Source organism: Eucyclogobius newberryi, unplaced genomic scaffold (assembly GCF_026437365.1).
Source record: "Eucyclogobius newberryi isolate DKJ021-1_F unplaced genomic scaffold, fEucNew1.0.hap1 SCAF_13, whole genome shotgun sequence".
Classification (NCBI taxonomy): domain Eukaryota; kingdom Metazoa; phylum Chordata; class Actinopteri; order Gobiiformes; family Gobiidae; genus Eucyclogobius; species Eucyclogobius newberryi.
In genome coordinates, this window is record NW_027315757.1 from 7,073,531 (window position 1) to 7,096,317 (window position 22,787).

The 22,787-nt window shown below is 40.5% G+C and overlaps 1 protein-coding gene across 1 annotated transcript in view; it reads right to left on the reverse strand.

Moving 5' to 3' along the window:
• grb2b (growth factor receptor-bound protein 2b) overlaps nt 1-22,787 on the reverse strand; it is a 45,063-nt gene that overhangs the window by 12,563 nt on the left and 9,713 nt on the right. The window contains exon 3 of the mRNA XM_072442452.1: nt 1,472-1,569. Coding sequence (XP_072298553.1) covers nt 1,472-1,569 — 98 coding nt within the window. The remainder of the gene's footprint in view (nt 1-1,471; nt 1,570-22,787) is intronic.

Consider the following 22,787-nt stretch of genomic DNA (forward strand, 5'->3'; position numbering starts at 1 on the left):
CCCAGCAATAGTGAGCGCACACAGACACATCATGTTTATTATTATGCAAATTAGGACGGTCAAACTCTACATTGTCAGATACGATCCATACTTCCTCCATCCAGCTGCCATAAGGAGTACACACACATACACACTTCATTACTGTCCAAGTGTACTATTAGGCCAAATGATCTTTCCATAGACTAATCCAAGGAAACGCCAGAGTGAAAAGGATACATGTAAGCACTGCGGCTGATGCAGTGAGGTCAATATTCAATTAAGTCTAAGAGGCCTTGAGCCTTTAATAAAGAGAGCCGCTCTGATGCAGAGCTCAGGTCGAGAAAGGAAGCCCCCCAGAGACACAGCCTGAACCCACGCAGCCAAACAAGGCTTACAGGACACAGATTACGCTAAAGTCTTTTAACCATGTCTTAACATTTTTCCCTTACCAAAAACCTACCTGGAGTTACATTTAGTCTGAGCCTCCTTTCAGCATTCTGTGAATTTCTCAATCTCCTGTCTAATAACAATCACTACAACTGTGTTCCGAGACCAGGAAGTAAACAGGCCAGCGTGACATGTGCCAAAATGTTTATATCAAACTGTGTGTGTAATTCCCTCTGGAGCCAGTCGATGGTGTCAAAATGAAAAGGTAGTTCTGGGTTAAACAGCAGAGATCCAAATTTAGTTTGATTCTAAAACATGAGATACCAAACTAAAGGTTCCCAAGAACATGTTTAAAGGCTGATAAAAAATACTAATGATGCACGATATTTGCATTAACATCTCTAATCACTACTCTCAAGAACATGTCACACTCATGAACCCTGACTGAAGAACAACTGCCTGAGAAAAAGGCAGTTTCCACGAGGGCTGTCGCAGTTAAACCATTTCCCTTGCAGTAACTTCGTGGGTGCATATTCTCACTGGATTTTAACCACACCACATTTAATTGTGGTTCACGTGTTTACCTGAACCGAGAAGGAGGAAGATTACAGCCTTCAGCGAGGACAACAGACTGTGACGTGGAGTTACAGTCTTAAAGGGGACATATTTTGCACCTTGTTATATGGGTGTTTCCTCATTATTAGTTTACTCAAAGCTGTATTTGGATTGATTCCTACATGTTTGAATAATCCTGTATTGTCCTGCAACTGGGGATCCAGTGCTCAGAAACCCCTGTTTTCACCTACCTCCTACCCCCACTCATCATTATACTTAGTTGTGATTATTTGAAAAATCAAGACTCACGAGTGATACATGTAGGGTTCTAAAAATGTCACGTAGCCACTTTTTCAGTAAAGACATGATGGTTGGTTAGTTGGTTTAACTGGTGGCAGGCTTTCTGACTGCTGCATTTGAGAGAGAACACATCTGAAGACCCTTACATGAAATAAATGTCACGGCTCATGTTATCACACCGACAGTTACTATGGCCCAAACTCTAGTCCAAGCCCAGCTCATGAAACAAAACTGTGGGTGCTGTACTTACGGATGGGCCTTCATCTCTATGTAGTTCTTGGGAATGAAGCCATCTTTTCCATTTAGCTCCGCCTTGTACCAGTTCTGATCACATTCTTCATTTAATACCTGCAGGGGACAAAAAAAAACACACGATTAAATACAAGACATTGAAGTCAACTTATCTTACACCAAAAATATCGATTACTCAACCAAAATCGAGCAAAGTTAACTGCAAAAGACCCCTTGATGCCACCACTAGTGTGACACAGAGCAGCAACATGCCACGACAAACGAACCAGTGGAAACGCGCCTCATGAGTGAAGAACATGCTTCATAAGAAACAGTGAGCCTCATCCACTCAGTCCCAAAATACAGTGGCAAAAATAACAATGTGTTATTAGCCACAGTTTGGTCCTGGTTTAGACATGTTAGACTTTGATTTGGACGTTAAACTTAAACTAAAAGAGGGTGCTGGCACGGGTGTTTCTAATTCTACCTAAAAAGATGCATTTTGAGAGAGGAAATGATAGAAATGCAGATTGATATATTTGTTGCATAATCATGAGTGTCTATATCGACTCTGGAGGCGACGGGGGAGGGATCTAGGGGGCGGCGGAGGGCTTAATCTGCCTTGTCACATCTGGTTTGCAGCAGCTCCGTGGTGAAGAACTGCTTTGCACTTTCACAGGAGACATCTTTGCTAAAGGCGCTCTCGGTCGCCCTCTTTGATCTCGAGCCGTCTGCATAATTCAAGCGGAGAGCAGTTTAGGTGCAGACGCTTGTTTTTTACGCCAGAGAAACGGGCCATGGTAGTCTCATATCACACATCTCCGTCACCGCTTGGTCAATCTTGCCCTGTCGCCTTTACTCTGCCGTCAGCTCTTGTGGAGGAGAGTGTCTGTCCAGCTTAAGGCAGATGTCTGACCAGTTTGTGTTAAGCCATCGCAGCTCCAGTGACGCTGCAGAAGACCAGCTGCTACAGGCCGTGCCCATCCGTGAAAGGGCACGAGGGCACACGACTTGATGAGACCCAGTGATCATTTTGAGTTTGTTTTAATTGTTTGAGTCATTCATTAATGGCCACACAGCGAGTTGGTGGAATTTGTTTCTGGTACAGCAAGAAAAGATAGCCTCAGATAAAACAAAACAGGCAGAAAATACAAATGACAACACAACACACAGGTGAATATACAGGTTTGATCAGGGATTGGTTTAGAGTCCAAAATTTAGACTCAAAATCATTTTCATTTAAGTAAAAGATTAGGTCAAATAAAACTCTTTTTAGTTTAGTCAACCAGAAATTATACATTTTATTTGAACTAAAACGGTCATTGCTTCATGAGTTTATTTATGCCGTTTCTGGGATTTTAAAGTGCAACTTGGATCTAGTCTCCACTCATTCATGTTTTAGTTATTTTTAAAAAAAAATTGCTTTTAGTTTAAAAATATTTTAAAAATATTATACTGATGGAAAGTATTGGCAAAATATTTTAGGTGACAAAATTAAATCTGGTGGGAGAATTTGTCAAAAGGGATGATGCTTTTCTATGACTTTGATTTTAAAAAATGTGCGGTATTGCATTTATATATGCAAAAATGTGCGGTATTGCATTTCTATTCAAACACGCAAAGAACTTTAGAGTGCATATGACAGGTTAACATTTCACTATTATAAAAATATTGACAGAATGTATTTATCTGGAACATAAAAGTCTTTCTGGCATGACATTTTTAGCCTAATTGGCCTCTTATTTCTAGTACGTAAAGTGCTCACTACAGAATGAAAATGTTGACCAGTTGTGGCTGAAGTGGACCTGCCAGAGCACACCCGCTGACCCTCCTCTGACCCCCCCCCCCACTGTGCCAGTCGCACACGTAAGCGGCACATTGCCACTTGGTTCTGATCAAGTGATTTCATTAAGCTGTACGTGAAGCTGTGGCTCTAATCGCTGACTCACGCTGTAACCACTTTGGAGAGGTGCGCAGAGAGCCGAACAGAGCCCAGGGGCCACGTGGGCCTGAGCAACATGTGACGGGGCCGCTGCGTGATCCCGCCTGGTCTGTGTCTGCGGCGTACAGAAGGGCTCACCGCGGGATGGGAGAGGGGAAGGCAGAGGAGAGGGAGGGAGGGATGTTTAGTGGAAAAGCCAGAGGTGGGCTGGGAACGAGAGATCGCGGCGCTGTCGAAGAAACGTCTTGAAAACAAACTTAAAAGAAGAGCGCTGTGGGAGGCTGAGCTCTGCCTGGAGGAGGGGCAGCGGTCAGACACAATGGTCCTGTCCACAACACCAAAGGAGCTGACCCACACGCTGGCACCCGTCCAGGCCTGCCAACTACGCTGTCAAAACTCAATGACCAGGAGACACTTTTCAGACTCCCTCTGGTAGTCACAGAAAGACTACAGTCGTTTGGAATTGATCTACCGTAATATTGGACACACTTTTTGTAACTCTTGGGTGTCGACTGCCCCAAGCCCGGGTCTGCTACCACAAACCATCAAAAAACCAAGCCAAAAAAGAAAGAGCGAACCAGAAGACGAATAAAAGTTGATGTTTTGACAGTTTGAGTCTGTAAGAAAAGTTATTCATTGCAGTTCCATTTACAACTAAGGCCGCAGTTATTTTATTACTTGGTTTACGGATTTTCATCACAGACTCACGCAGGATTTTGACGAAAAATTGTTTCACGCGCTCTTATCTTTTGACTTAATACCGCTTTTTATATTTCATTTAATGCTATTGTGCCTTGTCGGCGGTACTTTATACGTTTTTTTTTAGAATAATTTATTTTATTTATATTGTAGAAATCAATAATTTAAGTGCGGCGGCTCCGTAAACCAAGTAATAAAATAACTGTGGCCTGAGCAAGGAAATATATTCACAAGTCGATAAAAGTAAGGACGCGTTGAATATAAGTTGAAGCAAGGATAGTATTAAAAAAAGGTCTATATTTTGAACAAATTGGATCAAACGCAGAGTGAACAGATAAGAGCAGACAAGAGGCTCTCTCATGCTGCTTTTGAATGTCCTTGTCGAGTTCAGAAACAAATCGATAACATCTTGTACCTGTGCTTTTCTTCTTCGTTAACTTGAAAGCCTGTTGATATGAATGGACTGTGCATTTCTGTTCTGATTAATACGTCTTGATTTATTTAGAACGGTTAAAGCCAATTTTGGAAGGTGGAAACTAACCAACAAAGCAGCGTAAACTCGAATACTTAAACCCAGTACATCCAGCACCGGGGTGGACACGCCGATGAACAAAGCCAAACTAATCCCATCGCGCTGGCTGTTTGGACATGTTTTCAGTTGGACCAATTTTAGTTTTTTGGTTTGTTGCCTGAACTGAGCAGATACACATGCAGTCTGACCTGTACTAGAAGAGAAACACAGGGAAGGTTTAACTCGCGGTGGCGCCTTTGGAAATATAGAAAAAGTGTAGTCTTGGCCGGCCAAGCGAAGAAAATGTACATCATCAGCACAAAACTTGACTTTCCAGAACCGAAAAAGGCATATCGGCCCCTCCAGCAGTCAGGTGAGGGCTTGTTTGGCGGTCAGCTCTGTTTGAACTCTGGTAACCCTCCATAATTACCCCGTCTACAATCGGGGCTAATAATAGTGTGACGGGGCCTTTAGAAGCTCGGGACTTGTCAGAATGCCTGCGATCTTCTTGGATACTTTCCACGAGAAGAAAAACTCAAACTGACGCGGCTTATGCAACGCTGCTGTATTTAGTATTTGGCATTTGAAACAAAAAAAGTGAAATAATGGCATCGGCTCGTGTTTAGAGCTGCAGGAGGCTTGGCATTTGACGGAGAATTGGTGGCGTGTGTTGCTAGGTGACGTCTTGCGCGGCTGTTGATGAACTTCACACTTGGTGTCGTCGTTGTTGATGATGCAAACGGTGTCGTATCTGATATAATTGATATATAATTGATATAATTGTAACATTTTATTCTCATAGAAATTAGGATCTAAATATAATTGTATTTTTGTTAGATGTATTTAATAACATCAACAACAACACAGGCTCCTTCAGCGAGTTTAAGGTCACATCTGATTGGTCAAAAGGCAAAACAAAGTCATCATTATTACATCAAATTATTATAAATGATTGTGCAACTTTGCCATATAGTCTTGCCCTAATTCGAGTGAAGGAGTTTAACCTTAAAGCGGTAAATTAAGTTACTGACATCTTCACAAAGTTCATAATTGACTGTAATTTGCTGAATCCACCTGTCACTCACGCAGAGGCCGACAGAAGCAGACCAATCGGAGGAGTGGGCGGGGAAAAGGGTCTGTGTTTGACCATAGAGCTGCATTAAAACCTTACCATACCAAAATAGCAGACTGTCACAGGGATCAGATCACCTAACATTATTAATGGGACAATACGTAGAATGTTGAGTATTTTGTAGAAGAAAACTGTCAAAAAAGCGGCAAAACAAGTGAAAAAAGAAAAGAAGCACAAATCTGCATGGTTATCTTCCTATCAAGCAGAAGGAAGTGCACTTAAATGTTTATTTTCATGGTCTAGTCACAATTCGAGCAACGCTTCAGGACACTGACGGGCACATCTGAGCACATTTCAGATGGATTGCAAAAGTATGATCAGATCGTTACAAAGAACATTTTCAAAAGCCACATTTTCTCATAATTGTCCAGCTTTAATTAACTCATTAACAGTTAAGCCCTTGGGTATTAACAGGGCTAAAGAGAACCTCCAATCCTGTATTTATAAGTCAAACATTATCAGAATGATCCAACAAAGCGATCTCTGTTGCAGATAAAACCATCACACAGCCACTATGTGCAAAAGAACAGAAGAGAAGTTAAATATTTGCATGCTTGGCACTTTTTCTTTTGCTGAGAGACAACCGCAGCATTGTGTGGTGGACTGAGGCCCGTCTGTGTGCGTGTGGCCCCTGGCGGCCCCTGCCTCTCTGTGCCTTTGCTCTTACGGAGCCACAATTGCAGCGGGGGGAGTCTGTTAGCGGCTGGGGCCCGGCTCTGGGGGGATTATCTCCTGCCCGGCTGCCAGAGCGCTGATATCGCTGTCGCACACGAGCGTGATAACGTCAGCGCGCTCGCGTGGAGCCGACGCTCCGGCCGCATCTGGGGGGCGGGGCCTGAACCACGCCGGGTGCGTTTCACTTCAATGGTCAGCAAAAGGTTCAAATATTTTCTGTAACAAACCTATTCTTTCTCCAGAACTCAAATGAACCAAATTTGATTCTTTGAAGTTCATCCTCTAGACCTCTCTCAAACGTCTTGAATTAAATATAATGCTCATCTATAAAAAGGCAACTGCATCTCTTTTATATCGCAATAACATCAAGGTCCTGCATTTGACAGAAATTTACGGTGTACCACTTCATAACTACCGTATTTTCCGGACTATAAGTCACACCGTTTTTCATAGTTTTGGGGGTGCGACTTATACTTATATTTATACTAATATACTTAATACATATACTTGTACTCCAGAGCGACTTATATGCAATATTATTTGTTATTTTCACACTTACCACAACCATATTTCATACTCCAGTGCAACTTATATATGTTTTTTTCTTCTTTATTATGCATTTTTGGCTGGTGCGATCTATAGTCCGGAAAATAAGGTACACTTTAATTTGCCTTAATAAAGCATGAACTAAGATTTAATTTAATGAACATAGATTATCAAGCTTGAGTCAGGTTATCAACTACTTAAGATTAAAAATGAGATGTTAGGAAATTAGTTAAAATAGTTACCAAGCCTGCAAATCCTTTTGAATAAACTGTGAATGAAGTCTTTGTTTGTGTTTTATTAAAGCGGGATTAAGTGTAGTTATGAAAATGAAAACGTTAAAGAAGGCAATCTTTGTCGCTGTCATTTCCATGCCATTTGATTACTAAATTAAGGTATGTACATTTGTGTTTTAACATAACTGAAATGATGTCCAAAAGTAAATTAAAATGCTATTTCAGAATTTTTTTTATGTCATAATCGATCTTTGGAAACCAGTTTAAAAAGGTCTTATTGTGCAACTAACCAAATGTTAAAGATAGCAGATGCCATTGTTAGTCTTATAATACTAAGAAATAACATTATTACAATATTAGAGTTGGTAGTAAAGGTGACGCACTAGAAATTCTCTTCGATGAAAGATTATTTGACTATTTTTGACCCGATTTAAGAGCCAAACTGGCCCACATTCTCCAGGTAATGTGTGTAGTTTAGCATTTTGTGTTACAAAAGAGGGAAAACCACCAAGAATGTGAGGTTACAACTATTTCCAGTAAACAGATGGAAACGTAAAAAAAGAAGAAGTGATGCACGCGTCCTCTGGACTTGTAGATTGCAGTGAAGGCGGCGCAGGGATTATGTTTGGAGATTTAATCTGGGCACGAGTCGGGACGAGCTTCTGCCACCACAGCATGCTCACAGCAAACAGAAGGAACAGGGCAGAGGATATATACTGACATGAATCAGTTTTACAGTCAAGTGTGTCGTAGATGTGATTGGTAAATCAAAAAAACAAAACAAAATGTACTTAATAGTTGGATTGTGCTGCATGTTTTAGAGCTGTACAGTATATCGCAATTGGGGGTGGGTGATTTTAACATAAATTAAAAACATCTATATATATGAATATTGGTTGGGGGTTATTTTGGTCAATTATTTTGGGTATTATTTGGGGGTTAATTTTGGAAATATTTTTGGGATATTTTTTGGGTATTATTTTTGGTGATTATTTTGGTTATATATTTTGGTGATTGTTTGGTGATTATTTTGACGACTATATTCGGACAAATAACTGTAATCCATCAGAAATGTGCTAAACTGTGCTTGTTGGTGGAAAAAAATTTAGATTTGTATTAAAGCTGAGGTACCTAATAAAGTGAAAATAAGAAGTGGGTATTTAAACTTTTCCAAGTGATTCGTAGCTCTAACAAATCTTTTTTCCCTGGCACAGTTTTAGAGAAGCATTTTCAGACAAAAAAGTGACTAAAGTGAAACGGTTCTCCTCAAAAAGAGTCTTACTTAAATGTAATGACTCGCATGTTTCTTTCTTACGAGTTTGAAAAGATAAAGTGATTAATAATTTGATTCATTCTGATTTTACAACACACTTTCAGGGGTGGAATAGAAGTTGGAGGAGCCAGCTTGACATATTTTCCTTTTTCAGTCTAAATTCGTCTTGATTTTCTCTGTTAAGTTGTTTATTTTGATGCCGTTTGATCAATACATTCAGGCAAAAGCATTTGTGTTGGTGTCACTGTCAAAAGGTGCATTCAATATTGCAATGCTGACACCGCAGTACTTCACACAGACTGGTATCAAGTAAGAATGTATAGTATCATGTATCATTTAGCAATAAAAAAGTTAAATAACAGTACAATCCCTAGACAGTATTGTGGCCGTCTCGCAGCTTTACAAATGAACCAGTTTAGTGCTTTTGATTGTTCTCCTCGACGGATCAAAGTGCAGTAATAACAGACATTGAGATGTGAAAGTAATACGGATTAGTCCCGTGTGGTTTTAGGGGTACAGATGGGGGCGGCGGCCTCACGTTTTCCCTTTTGTTTGGCTGTGTTTTGGGGGGTTTGGAATGACTTTGACCTCCTTTGGTGTCAGCGGGGCGTCGGCAGAGGGCGATGGGGACCGGACTGAGCCGAAGAAGCAATTCCACGGCCTGATTTGAAGGAGGCGCGGGAGGGGGAGGAGCGGCGCGGGAGGGGAGGGGAGGAGCTGCGCGGGAGGGGGAGGAGCCCACGTTAGGAGCGGAGCAGGGCTTAATAACACTTGTAAACAGAAATAATGCTTAGAGACAGCTGCCGGGGCTCGGCTCACGAACTTCATGTTTGTTTTAAGCACACATTAATTTAATAGGAAATATACTTTTTTCTTCTAATTTTGCATATCTACATTATTAATTTGTTGATTAGAAAGTCAAGATTATTCGGTTAGCTGATAATGGGGTTTATCCAGGTCAAAATTACACCATTTCTATTCAATCTGGACCCCAAAAAGTGAATGTAAATGTGTGGTGATTTTTATGTGTGTTTTTATGTATTAACGTACTATAATGAATGAAAATGAAGGATTTCCCTTTTGATATGTGTCAATTCTGGTTATATCGTGGTGTTCCCTCTCACAATAATCGTAACATTTGAGATCGTGACATCCCCATTGTTGATATACAGTCTATAATAAGCTTTTTAAATATTATTGTCTTTTGCAAACAATTAAATGCCCGGTCAATACAAAACCTGCTAAACCTGTAGTTTCCACCTCTCGAAACATGTTCTGAAAAGCATGGGATTCTAGGATTAGTTTAGCAGTTCAGAATTCAGTCTTTTCTTAAATGCTCCTGAACGCGTTTCAAATGTACACTTGTGAACTGAATTGTAGTATTAAAAGATAAATCACTAAATCACTATCTAGACGTTTGTCCAAAGTGTGACATTACTTGCTTGGCCAGTCTTCTTTTAGGAAACTTAACAAAACCGAGCGGTAAACTATGAATCTGAGGCAAAAGATCTAGATTTTGTTCGGAATGATACGAGAATATAAATATATAATATAATGAACAAAAAAAGGAGGGGCATCCGTTACCAGGCAACGACGTAACAGTTAATATACATGTGGCTTAGGCCCAAAATCAACAAATGTAGTGTACTGGGCGTCTTTCTGTTGCAAAGTTATAGGAGTGGAATAGACGACGGTTGTTGTTTTTTTAGGTTCTCCATTCGGGCTGGATTAATAACATGTGTGCTAATTGTGTGTAATGATATGATGATAAACAATATTTACTTAAGTCGCTTTGAGTATTGCAGTACAAATCTTGCATCGGCCGCAATATTAGCTAATCGCAAGCCAAGCAAGCAAGACAAACGGTGCTAAACTAACAGAGCGGTCACACGATGGTAATGGAACTGTAGATTGACCGAGTGATATATATTGCATAACATTGTGGGAAATAGTTTGTGGAGCTGACGGACTATTGACCTTTTTTCAACATGATATACATTGTTGAGGGACTGTATCCATTTTCTGTCACGTAATAATGTCCAGTCTGTTTTGCCCCAGCACAGATAAACTCGGGTGAAATGAGGCTGTAATGCACCGTCAGCATCTGATTATGGAGCGTTTTACTCGCCGCAATGCAGGAGGAGCGCTGTTAGCATGCTTGCCTGACCCGCCAGCCCCGCCCACATTCTGTTCGAATGCGTAAGGGTCTGGAATCGGAGTCAATGAAGTCGTCGGTAATCCATTTACCTATCCAATCCCAGTCGGAGGTTTTAACGCGTCACACTGAGATACGGAAGTAGCTCTTCACCCCCGTTCCAAAACATTCAAGATGGCGGACCCGGCTCTTGACCGAGTGTTTACTTCTGCTCTCGCTTCGGTTTGAACAATCAGGAAAGTCCGCTCTACTCGCCGTGGTGAACGTGCGTTAGATGCGGTTATACGAAGGGTGTCATCGCAATTCAGGAGACATTTTCTGCGTTCAGAACGGATAACGCGGAACACGCCTTGTTGACATGGGCTACGTAATATCTGGCTATCGTGTTTTTTGCGTCACTTCTGGGTTTATTTGATTGGTTCTGTCTCTGCTCTAAACTCCATCCTAGAAATTGAAACGCAGCGGTCGAGCCCCAGACCCACACACAGTTTTGATAAGTAGTCTGCCAAAACATGTTGGGAATGGCTGGTCAGGCAATTAGCATGCTAGTTGCCGTTAGCTTCACCGCGACGTTACTCACTTTGGGCTCTGAAAGTTGTAAAAAGCTCTTATAAACTCATGGCAGTGAATAATTAAGGTGCTCAGAATGCATTAGGGAAGTGAGCGACAGATGAATAGAAAATTAACTAGCATTTTTCACATCTTTAAAAAGGCAGTAAACATCAATAGTAGTATCAATCAATATGCCTATTAATCAGTTACAGTTGTACAGAGTTATTGCACACTTGCAAATGCATGCCAATACTTCAATAACTCTGATGCTAGTAAAACCACAACGGGCCCAGCACTGATCCTTGTGGTACAACACTGGTTACCAAAAGGGTTCATGTGGTAATTATAGAAGATAAGAGTAGAAAATGTAGAAATGTGTCAAGAAATCCAGCCAGGAGAACTCATAAAACCTAACCATTTGCATGAATACTGTACAGAAATAACCCAGGCAGAAATGAGACGCCTTTTTCAATACAGTAGACCTCGTCAGTAGCGTGTCAAGAGGGAATGATGCGGAGATGAGAGGCCAAGTCCTAATTACAGTCATCTGACTCGACGGTCTGGAAAAGAACGAGGAGGAGCAGCAAAACAACTGACAAGATCAAGAGAGGAGAGGGAGAAATCAGGAAGAATCTGCTGAGAGGAGCACTTTGAGGACTCCTGCTCCTTGTGATGCGTCTGAGGAACACAGCTTCAGGCTAAAGCGACAACGAAATGAGGGCATCTCTTCTTCACGCAGCAAAACAGGCTATTCTGTGGTGTGTGCTGCTGTCCTCGATCTGTGGGAACGGCTAAATCCTTTTTCTTCCCCGTAAACCCATCAATCCCCCCACCCCCTTTCTTTTTATGCGTGGTAAATGCAACCAGAAGAAAACTGCAGCTACAACATGGTAAGCCTTTCTTATTCAGGCAAAGTTGAAGGTTCTGATGCAGTTACCGGTCATACAATAATATAAATAACTACCATATTTTCCAGACTATAAGTCGTACCGGAGTATAAGTCGCATCAGCCAAGAAGAAAAAAAACATACATAAGTCGCACTGGAGTATAAGTCGCACCCCGGTCCGAACTATGAAAAAAGGTGCGTCCAGAAAATACGGTAATATCAAACTACTGCCGAGGCATGTTCAAGCCTCCGCAAACAAAAGATATTTAGCAAAATATTATTATTTTTATTTTTTATATAGTCCCATTGAAATCAATCTTGATGCTTCCGGCAATTGAGATGATTTGAGAAAGCCGAGTAATGATTTCAGACTACACTCCACTTCCTTAACCGTAACGGGTCAGCGGACAGTATCCTGGAGGCATGTGTACACTGCTGAACACTTAATGACTGGTAATGTATGACTAAAGATAAGCCGGAATAAAAGCAGCAGTGCTATCAAAATGAACCCTGTGCAGTCTCTTGTACCTGGGCCCGATACGTGAGATTCATTTGAATATTAACCTGGTGAGTTAGGGCAGAGTCGACATTTTTGAAAGAATAAAAATTAAGATAATAATAATAATTTTAACGCTTAAGTGTAGTCGCTTTCCTGTTTTGGTATGACTAAAATAATTGATGTTTTTCTACCACAGCTTATTACATGATGACTACATTTCGAAATATTTCTATGCTGGAATTACACGGTCACTGCTTATTACAAAAGTCAGACGGCAATACAAATAAATGACTAAAGGCTGTTGGAATAATCTCTCAACAATAAATTATTCTGGGAAGTATAAATGAAAACATACTGATAAAACAATAGCTCCATTCCCATTGGGCGGAGTCAGGTTACAACCCAAGTGCCACTCCGCCTCCCAGTCCAGTGATTATTCAGAAGATTCAGCTTCCTGTTTATACGCACCATTTGAAGTAATTTTCACCGTTCAGAAGATGAAAAATGGGCTGAATAAAAGTCCTCTTGAACTGTTAAATTGCCTCATAGTGGCACCAGGAAGCTCAGGACCATCTAATTTGGTTGTGCAGATAAATCATTATCATCTAGAGAAATGATTGACCGTGCGCCCTTTTCTCTTCCTGTAAAACACGAGTTGACTGTAAACCCGGTTAAGGGCTGGCCTCCTCCACCAAACCAAGTAGAGCACATAATACGGGCACATAATGGCTGGGACAAATGAAATGCAACAGGAGTCCATCTGCTGCGGCTGAAAAGTGCTGAAAAGAACTCGCACTCCTGTCCCGTGTCAATCCAAGGACAATATTTGCATTTTCCACATGGCGCTCCGGGAGGTGCCGTAATGGTAGAAGCGTATATGCAGAGCGGCTTCACGTGTCTATTCTAACACGCTTTGCCTCTTATGTAACGCCCTCACTAAACGGTTTAACGCACGGAACATCAAATAGTGGTTGTAGATACAGACAACACCTCGACGTGCACGAACCCGGGCTGGGAAAACAAGAGGAAATTGGAACTGTGAGAAGATCGGAATCATCTTTAAATAATCTTTTTTTTTTTTTTTACAACTGTAATAAGGCTGGGAATCATTACATTGGGAGCGGTTTCCTGATAAATGACCATTAGACTAGAGCGCACTGATGCAAGCACTTCTTCTTCTTCTTCCCTCCAGATGATATTTCATCATATTAACGGCTGCACTTTAGTTTCACACGTACTTTCAGTTAGAAGAGTTAAATATCAGTTTCTGCCTCAGTCTCCAGGTATGTTAACCGTGAAGAGGCTGTCGCTTGGAATGCAAATGAAGTCAATCTCGCAGTTGTATTAGAAAACAGACTGCATCATGAGGAGCTCGAGGTTTTGACCCCTCAGGTTCAGTTTCACCCGTCCCGCGCACACGTCCCGCGCAGGAAAACGATGCAACTGTCGCTCTGCTCACTAATGTTAAAGGGTTTTAAGGCAGCATTGTGTGTTTTTAATATAACATTATAAAAGCATTAGAATACAGCTGATCACCAAATAATGAATGCAGGTCGGTTAGGAGGCATTTATCTGTTATCTGCACATATCATGAAAATATGCAAACATAATACTATATCAGCCGACTCCTGACGCCACTAGGGATGTCGGGTTTATTCACTTAATCGATAATCGTGATCATTCAGGTCAAAATATAATCAGAAGAAGCAAAAGATAATAATCGTGACAATTTTAGAAGCAAAATTAAGTATTTTGTTCATTATACAGCCAAAAAATAGACATATATGTAAATAACTTTTTTTATCTGGCTGTTTTTGTCACATTTGACTTTAGTTTTTCAGAGTGTAAGGAGAAAGCATAGAGTGAGTTCACTTAAGTTTTAGGAGTGACATTTTTGGTAATGACGGGACAATTTAAATTGACTTTTCATTTGCTGGAAAGGCTCTGTAGTTTTTGCAGAAGGTCATTACATTTTTCAGATCTTTTGCCGCGTCGCGCCACTTTAGAGTCAAATAATTGATGCACAGGCCATGTCTTTATACAACGGTATAAACAAAACGACTGGTCCCAACACATTTCTAGTGTAGAACCAGGAGAGCCCTGTACAACGTTACTGAGCTTTCTCAATGCAAACTAAAGAAACCGTATTTGACTAAAATCATTTTCTAGAATGACAAAACTATGAAGATAGAAAGTATTTAAAACCAAATTAAAATGTTTGTAGCTGCTACAGAAAATAAAACTTTCATCATCCATTTCATTGTTTTTCATTTCAATAGCATTAAAGGCGCAATGGACGATTTTTCGGCGATTTGAGAACGCAGGCAGAAGTGCACATGCCACTTCCCCGTGCGGACTGATACAACACACACGTGCGTTTGTTTATTAGCGCAACGGAGCGCATCACATCTCTCGTCTCCCGTAGATTTCTGTCCACTTCTGCGTCAGCTCGAACTGTCTTTCTCCGTCTTCATTTTGCCCCGTACACTGAGGGAACTATATTATGATAGATCCATGCGCTTAGACACGCGGAAACGTGGGGACGAGCCTGACGCGGCTGCAGGTGAGCGGTAGGTGCGTTTTATGATTGATACGTGGCTGGACTAATCGGCAGTCCACGCCACGAGGAAATAAGAAAAATAAGTGCAAGAAACAAAGCGCTGACTGCCAGAGGGCTGTGTGAGTGTGAGTGTGAGTGCGTGTGTGTGAGTGCGCGTGTGTGTGTGTGCGTGTGTGTGTGCGTGTGCGCGCGGGTGTAGCATTAGCCGGAGCCGCAGTGGAGCGCAGGAAGCCGCTGGAGGTGAGAAGACGAATCAAACAGGATGTGAGAGCAGCTGAGCCGGGGCATTAACCTCTGCGCGCTCACTCCCCGAGGTTAGAGTCGACTGCACATGCTCTCTGCGCGCTCACTCCCCGAGGTTAGAGTCGACTGCAGATGCTCTCTGCGCGCTCACTCCCCGAGGTTAGAGTCGACTGCACATGCTCTCTGCGCGCACACTGCTCGAGGTTAGAGTCGACTGCAGATGCTCTCTGCGCGCTCACTCCCCGAGGTTAGAGTCGACTGCACATGCTCTCTGCGCGCTCACTCCCCGAGGTTAGAGTCGACTGCACATGCTCTCTACGCACTCACTCCCCAGACACTTGGACATGTCCTGCCGGGAGAAGCTTTGAGGTGTAGGACTTATAAAGTGCTCCGTCAGAGGGATCTTTTAAACTAAAACAGATTAAACTTTCTTAAAATGCCAAGGCCAAACTTCTTTGACTGTCAGAACGCTCTAGCAGCAGTAAAAGGTCATTATTCTTAGCACAACATGACGACTGTAGGTAAAAGATAAGAAACATCAAAACTACATTTAAAAACTGAACTATCCAGAAAGGCTTTTAGAGTCTTCTTCGTCAATATCAGTAACATTACATGAACACTTCGCTGAATGAATGAGACATTTAAAGCCACAGATAATGTTCAACGCTCGAGAAGAAGGGATCAGTCCAATCGTAAAGAAAAGTAAAAACATAATCTACATGAAAGGAAATGAAAAGGAAAACGCTCAAAGTTGTGTAGAAATGTTTGTATTTGCTGCTATATATACACAATGTATATATGTATATGTAAAATGTTAAGACAGAAAGAAAATGAAAAATATAATGAAAATGAATTGACGCTGATATGATTAAGTTCTAGTACTCATTGAGAACATCCTGGCCTATTTTTGTTTGTTTTATGTCATATGAATAATGTCTAGGGATGTCACGATATAAAATGTTAGTTTTACGATTAATGTGAGAGAAAAAATACATCACGGTTTATTTAAAATTCAACTTTCAGAAAAAGAAAAAAGTTAAATGTGAGAAAAACAGCGGGCTAAAAAAAAGTTATGTACATTTAGATTGGTTTAGGTTTCAAAAATGGTCACGATCATTATTTTTTACGATTATATTGTGACCTGAACATACACTATTATCCCAAATAATGACATATTCACTCGATGCATCTTATTAATTCTCAGCTTAAGCTCAAATAACTTAAATCACGCGTTATAATCTGTATTACAACATGGCTTGAATGGTGAACTTTAGTTCCACTACAACATCCTCACACACCGACCTATATTAAACCCATAACCACAAACCCAAGCTACCGTTAGATGCGCCTTAATGTCTGCTTTTCCCTTTTGTTGAAACATCTCTGGAAAAATAAGGCATAAAATTACAACCTATATTTGGCTACGAGTTGACTTTGGCTTGTCATCTTAGCCGCTGGATGCTAATGCTCCGCTAAAGGCCAAAACACACATTCTAACAGTTTTAACGTCTACAGTCTGAAAGTGTCTCGAGAGCGGAGGAACACGCTCTGGAAAGACACTCTAGATCTGTTCGTGGAGACTTATCGTGCCAGCTCACAGGCCGCTTAATCGTTATTTATTAAAGGAGGAAATGAGAGCAACTGCACAGTGCTCAGGGCCATGGCCACACTCTGCTGAAGCCTCCTGCTTTGCTCAACCTTTAAAATGGGTTTTATGCAAAGTGGGGGAAAAAGTTGTAATGTTATTAATAGGGATGTAACGGTATCAAATGATAGAGTTATTCACCATTATTGAAACTGTGACCAAAGAACAGTGAAATCTTTCATTTTATTTGGTTCCTCTGGTCTGATTTACACAATGAACTTTCTGAAAGACAAAATAAAGTTAAATGTGACAAAAACAGACAGATAACTCATTTTCTTAACATTTAGGTCTAATTTTTGTATATTATACATTGAAAATACCTAATTTTGCTTTGAAAATTGTCACAATTATTATTTTTAGGTTCTTTTCGTTATGATTATATTGTGACCAGAATAATCACGATTATCAATTAACCGAATCATCTCGACATCCCTAAATAGTAATAGTGTAAAATGCTCTTACGGTGAAGGTTTGGAATCTAGCAAGAATAGCAGATATTCATTTTCAAGCTGGATAATGTGGTATGTTAACTTGATATTAACTAGAATTGAGTAAAAACAACCAGATAGAGATAATTTGAATATCTTGATTGAGCAATTTTTAATAATATATCAAACTTTTCATTCAACTATGTAAATCCTTCATTCATTCAGGAGCTGATAGTAACAAATGTTAAAGGGGTTCACTAGAGTGAAGATGGCGCTGGTCTGAGAACTGAGATTATACATCTATGAGGAATGGAGTTTAGAAATGAGACAAGATGGTTAGAATTCTGTTGCAAAAATGTATCACTGTATTTGACAACTCAAAGTGCACATCATTCACATCTGCTTCATCTGCTCCTGAGCTCGTACTTAGCGAGTGAGTGTTACGTTGTAACATGAGATATTTACACAGAAATATGGTCCACGGTAGAGATGCAGGGTTGTCTTTTGACTCGTGGGTCAGGTCGGGCCAAGAAAACCTCATTTCAATGCAGCAGGTTCTAAACTGCAGACCGCCGTATATCACATATCCACGCTCAGCATGTCTTTGCGTCTAGATTCACTTCCTCATTAGACTCATTTCTCCTTGAATATGAGTCTGATTGTGTTTTGAAGCTTAAAATAAAGAGATTGTGACGTTTCCTCTGGACAGTGACCACTGTCCATTGACCTCTTCTTCCACAGTGTGTCAAACACTTGCGCTTCCTGCTAGAGTGCCCCCCAGTGGCCGTTAGCCAGAAAGAATCTATAAATTAGGCGCATCGTACAGTAGCGGCTTAAAGTTTGAAAAGTGCGGAGGAGCTGTGTTCGCATTGCCGGCAGTAAGTCAGACCTGTTCCCACTGCAGGTTCTGTTCATAGTTTTTATGTTATTATTTTATTAGACATTTTTATTTCAAGATCAAAAGTTCAAATACTTTAAGAACTGTGAAAAGTAAAATAGATTAAAGGTGGAATGGACGATTTTTTTCAGCATTTTTTTAAAATTATATTTCCTCGTGGCGTGGATAAATCATTAGTCCTGCCACATATCAATCATAAAACGCACCTACCGCTCACTTGCAGCCGCGTCAGACTCGTCCCCACGTTTCCGCGTGCCTAAGCGCATGGATCTATCATAATATAGTTCCCTCAGTGTACGGGGCAAAATGAAGACGGAGAAAGACAGTTCGAGCTGACGCAGAAGTGGACAGAAATCTACGGGAGACGAGAGATGCGATGCGATCCGTTGCGCTAATAAACAAACGCACGTGTGTGTTGTATCAGTCCACACGGGGAAGTGGCATGCGCACTTCCTCCTGCATTCTCAAATCGCCGAAAAATCGTCCATTGCGCCTTTAACATCTAACATCTTAGCAATGCATCTTCTGATTTCCCCTAAAACATAAATATTGCTATAAAATATAGTTCAGAAAATAAATGAAAAAGTAAAACCCCAGCACAAAACTTACCAAAACAACAACAAGCTGCTGAAGCCGTGCCAAGGTGAGTCAATACAGCAACTTTAACACATCAGAAATTCATGCATCTTTAATAAACTTATCACCATAACCCAGCCAGTCGGAGCAGAACGAGCGATGCACAGCCACTTCCCTTTTGTCTACGCATGCTGGGAAACCAGGTTGTGAAACTTATGCAAATTTGCCGTGAGCCCACACTTTTCTGAGACGTGGATTATTGCTACACTTACTTCAGAATTCAACAGAACCCGTGGCATTGAAGAGGAAGACGGCAGCGCGTGGTTTATGCTGATAACCGCTCTGAAATGATGAAGACGACGCTGCGTTCACGTCACATGTTCTTGTGAATACTCAGCGCTATAGGCTTCTGCCGTCCGTCTGAAATTACAGCTCACGACTAAAAGCTTGCATGCTTTTAGTGGCTTCTTAATTGATGTGGGCTTATGACAGTTAGCGGGCGCGAGTGCCTGGCTCTACGGCTAAGGTGCGCGTTACAGAAGAGTGAAGTCTCCCAGCTGTGACGCACCGTGGCAGCTGTCTGACACCGTCACTCACACCCTCCCCTCCAGCCGCGGGACGCTGCCCATGAGGAGAGGAAACATTCGTTCACAGAAAATCAGCTGCAGAGATGAAATATTTTTATGCAAAGCCGTTTAATCGTGATCCTTGTTTGCGCCACGAGCAATGACCAGGATGAGATAAGCTTTATGAAAAGGGGAGTGGCATCACAATGTTTATTAGAAATGACAATGGACTGTAATTTAACGTAACACGTCTCTAAAAATATTCAGGAAAGACTGTTTTTATGTAGTGATAATGCAAATCTAGATTTGATACTAGTTTTAGTATCGATTACTATCTAAGTATTGATACTTTTGACAAGCATACGTCATTACACCTGATACTAAAGTCAAGAAAATAAGATAGTATTTGAAAAAACATAAACAGTTTTAAAATGAGCTCGAGTTTCATCAGAACTAATACAAGACGTCATTATGAACAGAAAAAGGTGCTGTTTTGTGTTAGAAATGACAGTGTTTTGTCTACAAAACGTTATAATTACACTTTTGCTATTGAAATCAGTATCGAGTCTATACTTTATTATCAAAATCAAGTTTGAAATGTTTGTACTGTGACAACACTAAAAGGATAATATTGGAAACATGTTAAAATACTTAAATAACAGACCAAAATTGGTATAAATGAAAAGGGTACAAAGTAATATTTAGGAAAATTTGTGTTTGATTTTACAGTCCATTTGCAAAAAAGAGCAAAAAAGACCTTATATTTCTGACTTTACATTATAAACCTTGAAAATAACCATTAAGTTAAAGACTATTCCAGGACTGACGTGTCTAAAATACATGCCTGGTACCGTTATAAACATTCTACTCCATTCACTTTAATGAGGCTGCAAACTAAAAACATGAATATTGACATGCGTGGATAAATAGTTATGTTTATCTTATTTGAACATTTAGATGGTCATTTTTTTATTATATTTTTCACACTCTGGTCAGTTTCTGTCAACAAAAATAATAAAATAAATGTATTGGAGCTATTGTATGAAACAGTGCCAGCCTTTAGAATGTCGGTGTTTGGAAGAGCCCATAGAAAAATGTAAATGCAATATTAAATAAACTAAAACTGCACTGCACCCAACTTATTTTCTGTCAATATCGGCTGAACTAAGACTAATACAAAGGGTCACAATCATGATGGCAACTTCCGGACAAAGGTGAAAAAGACTTCACGATCATCTTCACACTGACCTTTACAAAATATATTGAGCACCCTTCAAACTACTCGTGCTTATTCATTGGAACAACTTAAGACGAGTGGAGGACTCGGGAGGAGAAAACCAGGGTTACCAACAAGGCCCATGCAATCTGTAAGTGGAAAATCGGAAGATGGAACATTTATCGCGAACATTAAGTTGACGAATGAAAGGTCAGGTGCAGAGAAGGCCTTCTGAGGTAGATGAACGGTCTGATGAGGATCTAAATGAATCTGATGGACACAAAGGCTGATAAATAGAAGCAATTTCTGGTGAGAGCTCATAACCAAGATAAAGCTTGGACTAATTAAAAATGTTGAATGGAAGTGACATCAGACGATGACTTTGGTGCAATCAGAAGTTATTGTATCATATAATCATCATTTCAGGAACTAGAACGTTAATTTCAACCACAAAAATGATATTACCTTCTTTAAAAAGTGCACTGTGTAATGTTTCTGGAGGGGAATATGTGTAAAGCTTTGGGTGTTTGATTTTAGATGAGAATTAGCATGTAAAACGAGCATCTGCGCTAAAGGCTCACTGACTTTAAAGTGCCTATGACAGGTTTTTACATGTTCTAATTTAGACTTTATCTGGTGTATTTATACCTGTTGTACATATAAATTATAGTTTTACACTAGTTGAGTAGGTATTTGTGGAGAAAAGTTGAGTCTGTAGGAAATGACATCACACAAGGAACACTCAATCCAGTTTATGCATCATTTACACAAAATAAAAACATTTACATTCTAAACAATTCAACAAAATAAAGGTGCCCTCATATTTGTATTCGTCAAATTGAAAATGGTGTGGTTACTCTGTAATTTCCTAGAGTGATAGGTAGTCATTTTGTGATTTTAAAAAGGTAAACATGTTAAAATATACACATTTTAACAGCATTTTAGTTCAATGCGTCGTCCAACCCGTCGTAGGCACTTTAAGTTGAGCTTTCTGATCGTTTGTGCTTGTGGTAACACTACAGTGACACTAAACATCCTATTTTACATGTTACTAGAGAGGAAAGCAGATATACGACATAAGTATCATGAAAAAAAATGAGATTTACTTTAAAAAGAGGGATTGGCTTCACCATTTGTATGTATGTATATTCGAGTTAGATTTGAACTCCGGGTAGCAGAGTTATAGAGGAATGATTTAAGTTACATAGCGCTACTTTTATTTTTACCATGTGGTTGTGCTACTTCTGAAAAAGTTCACGACACTTCGTAGTACTGACACCGCCTGCTCAAACGTGTATGTAGTTTCAGGACTAGTTTTAGTATCCATTAATATTTGCATCATCTCCTGGTCTTGGAGTAGGTTTTATGATCCTTTCAGTGCCGCAGTTAGATAAGACTTTTAAGAGCTTATGTAAAGCAGCTAAAATGTGGAGGAGAGTGCTGCTGCGCGGAAGATGTGCAAGTGCAATTTAAGATGAGATGACTCCAATGTTTAGCTCTAAATGCCACGGCGTATTATTTGTACATAATAATGGCAGAGATAATCCAGTGAGTACTAGTTATTTCATGTTGACGGAGCTGAAGTGAAGAGAGTGTGAGCTGCATGTCCGTCATGACAGGGGCTTTTGTCCGACAGGCAGAGCTGTTTAGTATTGGTTCCAGCAGACAGCACGGCCAATGGGAGCTAAAGAGGACCGTTCTGTGACACATCAAGTCTAAAAACAACATCATTTTTATCATTTGTGGCCTTTTCCTCTCGTTTAACCCCGTGACATTGACCCCTCATCAAAAACATACCTGGGGATGTATTCATTTTAAATCTGTAACTCGATGCCAGACTTAATCTGAGCATCCATCCATCCAACCATTTTCTACCGCTTGTTCCCTTTCGGGGTCGCGGGTGACTGGAGCCTATCCCAGTGACTTCGGGCCTTAGGCGGGGTACACCCTGGACAGTGGCCAACTTGTCGCAGGTTAATCTGAGCATTTTCTGCGTCAAATCAAGTTCGCTACAACTGTGTGGCTAGCATTAGCATGTCGGGGAATGGATGGAGGGCCAACACCAATCCTGATGAGGGAACGCCTGACTACTGTGGTTT